Raw genomic sequence first — 10,406 nt, forward strand, 5'->3', positions numbered from 1 at the left:
AGGTAATGTCCCTCTTTATCCCTGATAACCTTTCTGGCTTGAAGTCTGTTCTATCTGAAATTAACAATGTAGCTACTCCAGATTTCTTTTGAGCAGTGTTAGAATGCTCTCTCTTAATCCACTGATTTACTTTTAATTATACATATCTTTATATTTAAAGTGGGCTGCTTATAAACAACATATAGCCGGAATTTTTTAAAAATTATTTTGAGTATTTCTGTCTTCAAATTGGTTCATTTAGATCATTGACATTTAAAGTGATCATTGAGAGCTGGATGACTATACCCTGTATTTGTTGCTATTTTCTGGTCATTGCCCTCATTCTTTTTCCCTGCTTTTGTCTACCTGTCTTTTTCTGCCTTTCAAAGTTTTAATTGAGCATTTTATATAATTCTGTTTCTCTCCTTTATTAGTATATCAATCATACTTTTGAAAAACACTTCTTTCGGTGGTTCACCTAGAGTTTGAGCACACATATACAACTAATCCAAGGGTATTTACACATGATACTCTACCACTGCAAAGACCTGTAATAATGAAATAATCCCAATTCCTCCCTCTTATCCCTTCAGTCATTGCTGCCATTCATTCCACTTCCACATAGATGTAAACATTGAAGACATTGCTGCTATTATAATTTTGAACAAACTTTTAGATCAAGTAAAAAGAAACTTTAACTTTGTTTTACTTATTTCTTCTGCAATGTGCTTCCTTTCTATATGTAGATCCTAGTTTATAACTTACATCATTTCCTACTCTGTGAAGAACATTTTTTAATACTTCTCACACAGCAGGACCACTGGCAACAAATACCCTTGATGTTTGCTTTTCTTTAAAAAAGCTTTATTTCTCCTTCACTTTTTGAAGAATAAATTAGAAGACATGGAGTTCTAGATTGGTGGTTTATCTCTCAACCCTAAATATTTTACTCCACTCTCTTCTTGTTTGCATGATTTCTATGAAGAAGATGGATGTAATTCTTACATTTACTTCTCTATAGAGAATCTGTTTTCTCCGGCTGGTTTCTTTCAGGATTTTTTTTCTTTATTTTTTATTTTCTGAAGTTTGAAAATATGTGTGGGCATCATTCTTTCATGAACCTGTGTGTGTTTACATTTCTCCTGCTTAATGTTCTCTAAGTTTCCTTGATCTGTTATGTAAAGTCTGATATTAATTTTAGGAAATTCTCAGTCATTACTCCCTCCAGTACATCTCATGTCTCTTTCCCTAAGTCTTTTTCTTTTAGTATTTTCATTACACACATATTGAACCCTTTGTTGTTGTATATTCTTGCAGCCACAGTTTCTGCATATTTATTCTGTTCTATGTTTTTCAGTCTTTTTTTTTCTTTTCTGTTTTGTGAGTTTCTGTTGTCATATCCTCAAACTCAAATTCTTCTCTCAACTATGTCCAGTCTTGTAATGAGCCCATTAAACAGATTCGATATTTCTGATAACAGTGATCCCTAGTGTTTGTTTTGTATTCTTTCTCGTTTTCCTTACCCCAGGTAAATTGGGCTCTGATAGACCTTGGCAGGTTAGGCTGTGGCTAAATAGTTCATACACAGGGCAGACTGTGGAAAACAGAATGCTCTAGTTCAAAATGATTCATTTTCCACTCCCCCTGCTGGAAGCATAAGGGGATTTTTCTCTGATCTTCACTGTGAGGACACAGTAGACACCCTGGAAGTCAAACAAAAGTAGGAGTGCTCCCCTAAGACTGGGATACCCTGGAATTTTAACTATAAAACTTAGCCACACTGAGTCACCAACAATTTGACACATACAGTGTAGGTTTTCCTGCCAGGTCTGAGTTCCTATGGCGAGTTCTGCTCTGGTAAGCTGGGATTCTCTAAAATTGCCTGTCTTTCTCTCCAATCTGGTAGGGTAGTGGTTTGCCCAAAAACCTCAGTTCTTTGACAGATGAAGACGAGTTGTTGCTTGTCATTGGTCCAGTTTTGAACACGTTTTCATGAGTGTTTGCCGCTGAGCAAAGGTCTTGCTGCTTAGCAGGTCACTAGGCAGAAGCTTTAGGGCTAGGGTGACTTTAGAGAATTGGCAACCGCCCCTCCAACTATCATTCCCAAACTTTACCAGCACTGAGGTCTTTCTTTTCTTGCCCTGGCTGACATCTGGCTGTGTGTCTACCAATGGGCCTGCACTTGGAACTGCTGTGTGGCAGGTGGCCTCTTGGGGCTGTGTTGCTGCCTGCTGTGAGCTTGCGCTCTGAGTGTGTTGCTTCTGTTGCATTTACCAAGTTCTACTAAGCCTCTGTTAGATTGTGACGGACCCAAGTTAGAATTCTCAGTAAATAGCATTTAGGGACAGGAGTATGGCATTGGAATTCTTCTGAGAGTGGCCTCAAGTCCCGTGTCTCAGCCCAGACCTGTCTGTGTGTCTCCTATTGAATTGTGTTTCTCAATCCCAGTTAAATTAGGATTGATGCTAAACTCAGGAGAATGACTCTTAACCTATGACCATTTGTTGTGTGTCTCAAGCAGGTGCTGGCCCTCATTTTATGGAATGTGCAGGGAAAAGATTGGCAACCTGTGCAATATTTGGATATGGCTCCATCAAGTGTTGTCCATGCAGAGGAAGAGCAGTTACTGTGCAGCATGCTGGGGCCACACTCCTAGAACTGGGTGACTTGCTGGGGGGTCCTATAAAACACCTCGGCTGCTGCTACTGTTTCCTAAACCTCTGTTACAAGAAAAGAGCCTCATCCTCTGGGCTACAGGGGAAAACACACATGGTATCTTTGTGGCACAACCAAGGAGTTAGCTATTTCCATGGGGGAGACTCCTTGCCCTGATGATACTGATTAGAAGGTCTCTGGAGAAAGACATTTATAAATATGAGCAGGAGAATTTCTCTCTCACCAAAATGTAGGAGGGAAGGAAGGAAGGAAGGAAAGAAAAGAGAAAGAGGAAGGAAGAAGGAAAATGGGAATAAGGAGGAAAAATTGAAACAGAAATCCATAATTTGATGCAATTGGGAAATCAATCCAAATTATTCTTTTTAAAAAAAATTTTTTTTAGTTGTCAATGGATCTTTTATTTTATTTATTTAATTGTATGCAGTGCTGAGGTTGAACACAGGGCCTCACACATGCTAGGCAAGTGCTCTACCACTGAGCCACAATCCCAGCCCCCAAATTATTCTTTAATTAAAATTTTTAATAGTTTGTACATCAAAATATTAAAAGTTGTACAGATTAGCCTAGGGCCCTTTCTATGTAGGTTCTGAATTTACATTTCCAAATATACAATAGAGAACAGATGTACCTTAACTTAGTTATCAGAATTATTGACTTGTCTAAATTCCCCATGACCGTACCATCCCCTAACAAACCCCATATTGAAAATGGACAGTCTGAGCCCATGAATAATAAATTAAAGTTTAACTAAGTCCTTGGCACCTACAAACTGGCTTAACAAAATTGAACTTGGTAGATCTTCCCCCAGTTAAAATAGTTAATATGCCCAATGTAAATTAAAATGGGGCCTTCAAGGAGTGCATCCCATTGTACAGGATTTACTGAGAGAAATGGTGATTACACCCACTGATTCTCCATTCAATAATATAATGTGGCCTATTTTTAAACTTGAAAATAATGAATTGTGCCTCACTGTGGATTACCACAACCTTAATGCCATGGTCATATCTAAGATTCCATATATAATATTATTGAAATAATTGTATATAATCAGCACCTGCTTGTGAATTTGGCTGGTATTATTCTACTCAGTGTCCATTTTAACAGCTATCACCTCTGAAGGGGCACACTGTGACTTTTTCGAACACCTGAAGCACCTCAACAGCCTGGTCTTTGCATATAGTCTTTGCAGGCAAGATGTTGCATGCACCTGATTTTGTCTAGGTGCATGGATATGATTGACATGGAGGAAGCCTCCTCTGAAGGGGTCCATTTTATACAAATACTAAGGACATATAAACACTCCTAAAGAAGCTTCCCCAATGATGGTGTGCCATTTTCCCACACAGTATAAGATCCTGCCACCTGGGTGAAAATCCTGAAATTATTTAGTAAACTGAGGACTACTCCAGCCCTGACACTGACATATAACAGCTATTGACTGTCTCAACACCTAAAATATTAAAAGAGGCGCAAGATCTTTTAGGGCTTTTTGAGTTCTGAAGACAACAATTTTTTTTTTCATTTACCAATGTTACTTAAGTGCCCTTATTTGCGAATTGGCAAAAAGCTCTAAAATCTGTCAAAGATGCAATGAATCTTAGACATTCTCATTGGTGCAGTGCACTGATTCCTCCACTGCAGAGGCTTTACCAACCTCCCCTAGTGCCTCATAGAGTCTCTGGACCATCTGTGATGGTTACTATCCCTCCAAGATATACTGTCTTCCCTGTGAACCATTAAATGACCATCACATCTACACAGATTGACCCTCAGGGCTCTCTAGGCTGGTGGAAGACCTGGAAAAAAACAATTCTGCACCATAGCTTATATTAGAAAAGCATTTTATTGAACATACTCTGGAGGTATTCAGAACCAGGTTAAAATTGGGGTGGGCACTGGGGTGGGGATTCTGTTTTGCTGGCTTAGATGGTGGAAAACTTTGGATTCTCATGTCCCAAGGACCATACTACAGGGAACTAAACACTGATTTGAAGAAAAATATAGAATTGTGACACGAGAGACCAGAGACTGGGAATTGGGTCCTCCCAGAAAACAAAGAATGTGGTTCTGCAGTAGACTGGGCCTAGACTACTCTCCAGAAAAAGAGAAAACTTGGCTTGGGCAACTGCCTAGCAGAGGCGGCTCCATCGCTGGGGCTGCCCTTGGGAGGCGGTGACCTGCAGTGGGCTCTTCTTAGCTCTTGAAGCTCCTCCGGGAGGAGGAGGTGGTGGAGACAAATTTGACGCTGGAGCCGCTGCTCCCGCCACTGCCAAAGCCCATTCCCATCCCTCGGCCGCTGCTTGCACTGAAGCCAGAGCCCCCCACACTGAGCCCACCGCCCAGACCAACACCCCCACTGCTGCTGGAGTAGTAGCTGCCACCGCCACCTCCACCAAGACCACCGCCGAGGCCTCCACCAAGGCCTCCTCCAAAGCCACTGCCTCCTCCAAAGCCGCTGCCACCGCCGTAGCCAGAAGAGACACTGTTTGTGACGACAGCTGCAGGGAAAGGAGAAATGGGTGAGACTACTGATCTTCAGATCGATTCTACAGGGCCAGCCTGTTTGATCCTGCCAGTTATGGAGCACTACCTCTGGTCGCTCTTACAGAAGCACACAAGAGGCCCAGAAGAACTGTCATTTAGCTAACATCCCCAACAGAAAGCAGGTGGGCATAAAATGAAAGCATGGCGCTAGGTACTCCAGAGGTAGGTACAGGGTCCAAAATGTATATGCCACATGACCTCCCCTTTAAGAGAAAAGACACAAGCTACATTGCTTCATGTCCTAATCTATGTTCTGTCCCCTGCATCACTTGCTTTTCACTAGGTGTGTTAAATAACCAGATATTGGGGAAGGAAATGTCTGGTGTCTAGAAACAGCAGGATTCTGAGTTAGCACCAGGTATCCTATATTATCATCATTGTGAATGTCTGCTCAAAGTTACTTACAGATATTGACTGGTCCAACGCCTTCTCCACTCAGTCTAAAAGAAAATAAATTGGAATGAATTAAAAATTCCCCAAAGATAGCATTAGTCTATGTGGCTACATCCCATAGTTATGATTAGAGGTCATTCCAGAGCTAGGGTCTGCACCCCCAAAAGACCATGAAGTTAGAGGAAGAGGGAGCCCTCTGAAGGGACTTTCCAATGAACAGGGTTTAACCAGACAACAGATTGTCAAAAGAAGATTATAATTCATATTGTCCTCCGCCCATTTTACCAAAAGCATGAGTAAGAGGTTGTGGGAAATAAGGGTACGCACACAGCAGTTTTTGCCTTGGAGGAGCTTACGTTCTGTGATAGAACTCGGCCTGGACAGAAAGTAGGCAATGGACAGTGTCCGAGATTCAAGAAACTAGAGTAGTTTGAGAATCCAAAGGCAGGCAAGCTTAGCTCAGCTGGAATAATTAGAAAAGGCTTCCTGAAGGAGGAAGTACTTAAAGAATCAGGAAGACTAGAATGAAGGTGGGTGTGGCACGGGCACTGAGGTCTCCAAAGCCATGAAAGAAAGCAGGCAGAGGACAATACTCAGGTCACTTTTCTGAAATTACTTAATTGGAGGGAGGCAGCACTCAAGGATATTGGTAGTGGGGAATAAGCCAGAAAAGTGAGTTGAGACCTACAATATGCTCATGTGTCAGTTGAGATGGGTGGGTGGTGTATAATTATCATACACATGACAGTGGTCACTTGTGTGTGTGTTTTACACCCTGTAGTGGAGAAGCTCCACTTCATCAAATGGGAGGCCATCCTGGGCCCACAGTCAGCCCACCTGCACTCCTCGCCCTCCAGCAGCTTGCGGTAGGTGGCGATCTCCACGTCCAGGGCCAGCTTGGTGTTCATCAGCTCCTGGTACTCCCTCAGCAGCCTGGCCATGTCCTGCTTGGCCTTCTGCAGGGCCTCCTCCAGCTCTGCCAGCTTGTTCCTGGCATCCTTGAGGGCCAGCTCTCCACGCTGCTCTGCATCAGCAATGGCGTTCTGCAGGTTGGCGCACTGCAAGGGGAAAGGAAGAGTGGGGACACTTGTGTAACTGAGCTGGGCCCTGGCGTGTCTCTTTTTGACATTCTAGGTCAAGCAAATCAATCTGGAGCTCCAGAGAGAACTGGTGCATCTATCCTGGTCATGAGGGGTGATAGAACATTGCTGTGCGTGTGTGTGTGTGTGTGTGTGTGTTTAGCAAGAGGAACACAAAATATGTCTCCCATTCAAAGCCCCTTCCTTACCCTCTTTCACCTCATCCTACCTGCTTCTTGACATTGTCGATCTCAGATCTCAGCCTCTGGATCATCCGGTTCATCTCAGAGATCTCATGCTTGGTGTTGCGCAGGTCGTCCCCATGCCGGCCAGCTGTCTGCTGCAGCTCTTCATACTGGGGCCACCAGGAAAAAAAGAAAGATCCTGTTACATGAGAGTGGAAAGCACTTTCTCCAAGTTCACAGACAGGAACTACCAAGAGGTGGCATGGGTCAGGCTGATTCAGGTGAAATTGGTCTCAGATAATTTCTTCTCTAGTGTCTTTGGTCTCCTAGAAACACTGGTATGACATTCTCTTTCAGGTTCTTGAGTTTGTATGGAAAATGTAACCATAACTGTTCCCATAACTCAACCAATTGGCCTCAGCAAGCCTCAGGAGCCACCTCCTTAGCATTGTCGTGGCCTAGAGTCTGAGACACAGCTCCATCCCCTCACTCTGGAGACATTTGCCAGAGCACCCACCTTGGTCTGGTACCAGGACTCAGCTTCAGTTCGGCTGCGGTTGGCAATGTCCTCATACTGGGCCTTGACCTCAGCGATGATGCTGTCCAGGTCCAGGCTACGGTTGTTGTCCATGGAGAGGACCACGGATGTGTCAGAGATGTGTGTCTGCATCTGGGACAGCTCCTGCAGGGAGACTTGAAGTCAGTCATCTGATTTTGTGTTTTTTAATGTCAGTTCCATTCAAATCTTCCATTTATTGGGGGACAAAAACTTGAGGAAAAAAAATAATAACCACGCATATAAAAAAAATTTAGGTAAGTTTCTCACCGCATCAAAGAACATTTTCATGAAATTGATCTCATCCATCAGGGCATCAACCTTGGCCTCTAGCTCCACCTTGTTCATGTAGGCAGCATCCACATCCTGGGGAAATGGGAGTGTTTGGCATCACAAAACGTCCACTTGACTTAAATGACTCCACCCCAGGAGAGTGACTGCCCCAAACTACAGGTTCCCTTCACCACACACACCTTCTTCAGCATCACAAACTCATTCTCAGCGGTGGTACGCTTGTTGATTTCATCTTCATACCTGGTGGTGAAAGGGACAGGAAGAATTTATCAGATAATGAGGGACACTGGAGGGGTCTTTATTGTACAATGTGAGCCTACTTTCATATTGGAAAGGACTTCTTGTATCTCATAGGCAGAAAGGGAGTGGATGGGGTAGTGTGAGCCCTGGGCAAGGTCCTTACCTATTAGGATCTGCCATTTCTGTAACTGTCTACCAGGTACTCAGTCTGTTATCACTATAATTCAGTTGCTTCTAGACTATTCCTGTGGAAAAGCCATGCTGTTTCCCTTCAACATCATATCTAGTCAGCTTTTCTAGTGATTTTGTCAGCATTCAGAGCCGTTAAAAACATAAACAAAACCCTGAAGTAGCTGGTTCACATGACTAAGGAAATTGTTTGAGCCTCCAAATTGGGTTACATGATCAGTTCTTGCTTTGAAGGGAAGCCACCAAAAGTCCATGCTGTATATTTCGGGAGGACTATGGAGGAAAGCCCAGGGACCAAGGATGATAGGCTGGCACATTTCACCAGGTGGTATCAAGGCTGCTGTGCCCGTGGCTCTGACTGTTGGCTAAGTGCCTAACTTAGCCTGGGGTTGGAACTTTCTAAACATGGACTGGGATTCTAGGATTTTCTTTTTAAGTACTGTAGCTATCTATAGAAGGTATATGCATCTAGTGAAGGCATAAGCAGAAGTTTGGTTACAAAACTGATCTGGTGCAGATCAAGAAGATAAAGAAGATATCAATGCCCTTGTCTCCACCCACCCCTGACTCACTTGTTCTTGAAATCCTCCACCAGGTCCTGCATGTTCCTCAGTTCTGAGTCCAGGCGGCCTCTCTCCCCCAGGATCCCATCCAGCTGCCTCCTGAGGTTGTTGATGTACTGCTCGAACAAAGGCTCCAGGCTCTGCCTCACAGTCTTGGTGCCCTGCTCCTGGAGCAGGGTCCACTTGGTGTCCAGGACCTTGTTCTGCTGCTCCAGGAAGCGCACCTGGAGGGGAGCAGAGTGTGAAGAAAGAAAAGCTTGCATTTCTTGTTTCCATGTTCTCTTCACTTTTGTATGTCACCGGCTGTCCCCTTAACTTTTCCATGTGCCTTGCCCTCCTGGGTCTCAGAAGGGAGGTCCAGAGTGAAGTACCCAACCTCATTCTTCTAGGGAAGATGGGTCCATCCTGCAGGGCCTAGGCAAAACCTGGAAGAGCTGGCTGGAGCTGTGGGTGGCCTGGTGCTGAGGGCCATGAAGGTACTCAGGCTGCCACCAGGTGAACACATCTGCCTTCCTGTGCCTCAGCCGTGCTACAGTGGGGCACAGAGCTTGTCTCTCTCTGCAATAGTAATCATGGAGCCCTTCGTGGATCACCTTTGAATGAGAATCAGGCTCTGGCTGCCAGTCCAACTAAGAAAGGGGCCCCCAAATGCAGGACTCAGGAGCAAATGGGAACCCCTACAAAACATCAAGGTATTTGCACAAAGCCTGAAAATTCTTCCCTCTCTCCTCCTTCTTTGGCATTTATTCAAGATTCTCAGCAGGTTTTTGGAAAGGATCATGTCTTACCTTGTCGATGAAGGAGGCGAACTTGTTGTTGAGGGTCTTGATCTGCTCACGCTCCTCGGTCCTCACCCGCTGGATGGTGGGGTCGATTTGCAGGTTCAGAGGAGTCAGGAGATTCTGGTTGATGGTGACCTCTTGAATGCCTCCAGGGGGGCACACAGGGAAGCCAGCGCCCCCGTAGCCACCACCACCAAAGCCAGCTGCGCCACCGAGCCCAAAGCCACCACCACCAGCTCCACCGCCAAAACCAAATCCACTGCCAGCTCCACCTCTGAAGCCAAAGCCGCCTCCAGCACCACCAAATTGGTTCCTGAAGCTTCCACCGCTAGCGCTGAAGGAAATCCTCTTGGAGCCCCCCAGATTGTAGAGGCTCCGGCTGCCAAAGCCACCTGCTCCATAAACACCCCCAAGGCTGACCCTGCCACCACCGCCACCCCCGGACCGGGACATGGAGGTAAAACTGGTGCGAGAGACAGACGGGGTGATAGCAGAAGCAGCACTGAAGGAGCGGCTGCCCCCACTCCGGAAGGACACACTCGACTGGCGAGACATGATGGCTTGTTCCTGGTGGAGCAAGAGTACCGGGCACTAGTGGGGCAGGAGGTGCTGGAGAGAACAGAGCACAGCAGGACGCAGTGGGTGGCTCTGTTCCCCAGGAACTGCAATGCCCCTTTTTATCCCCTCAGAACTGGGCTGGGCGGGAGAGCTGTCGGGCTGTGAATGATTAAGTGGGCTGGGCGTGCCCGGGGGGCAGCTGTGAGCTCACCCCTCACACCTGCACTATGGTGCGGAGTGCAAATGCTTTCTTCCTGGCAGGCTCTGCTCAGTTAGAAATAACCTTGCCTTGCAGCACTGATCTCTTGGCAGCAAGTCGGCCATGCTGCCAGATAGTCTCTCTTCACCATGGGGCCTGGGGGCTG

At 45.5% G+C, this 10,406-nt stretch overlaps 1 protein-coding gene across 1 annotated transcript; it reads right to left on the bottom strand.

Moving 5' to 3' along the window:
• Positions 1 to 4,482: 4,482 nt before the first annotated feature.
• On the bottom strand, positions 4,483 to 10,149 carry Krt5 (keratin 5). Its single transcript, XM_046435586.2, has 9 exons — positions 9,490 to 10,149; positions 8,711 to 8,925; positions 7,889 to 7,949; positions 7,686 to 7,781; positions 7,377 to 7,541; positions 6,904 to 7,029; positions 6,433 to 6,653; positions 5,608 to 5,642; positions 4,483 to 5,156 (listed from the first exon to the last, which is right to left on the bottom strand). The coding sequence occupies exons 1-9, from the start codon at positions 10,036 to 10,038 to the stop codon at positions 4,852 to 4,854; spliced, it is 1,773 nt and encodes a 590-aa protein (XP_046291542.1). The 5' UTR covers positions 10,039 to 10,149; the 3' UTR covers positions 4,483 to 4,851.
• Between the last annotated feature and the right edge of the window lie 257 nt (positions 10,150 to 10,406).

The sequence above is a fragment of the Marmota monax genome, unplaced genomic scaffold, assembly GCF_021218885.2.
Source record: "Marmota monax isolate L192 unplaced genomic scaffold, Marmota_monax_Labrador192_F-V1.1 WCK01_AAM20220418_F8-fsc00012, whole genome shotgun sequence".
Classification (NCBI taxonomy): Eukaryota; Metazoa; Chordata; class Mammalia; order Rodentia; family Sciuridae; genus Marmota; species Marmota monax.

Excerpts from the sequence above, each read along its gene's own strand:
- Krt5 (XM_046435586.2), bottom strand. The coding sequence starts at position 10,038 with ATGTCTCGCCAGTCGAGTGTGTCCTTCCGGAGTGGGGGCAGCCGCTCC. Across the intron at positions 7,542-7,685 it reads TGAAAATGTTCTTTGATGCG|GAGCTGTCCCAGATGCAGAC; the intron begins GTGAGAAACTTA and ends GTCTCCCTGCAG. Across the intron at positions 5,643-6,432 it reads CTGGAGGGCGAGGAGTGCAG|ACTGAGTGGAGAAGGCGTTG; the intron begins GTGGGCTGACTG and ends ATTTTCTTTTAG.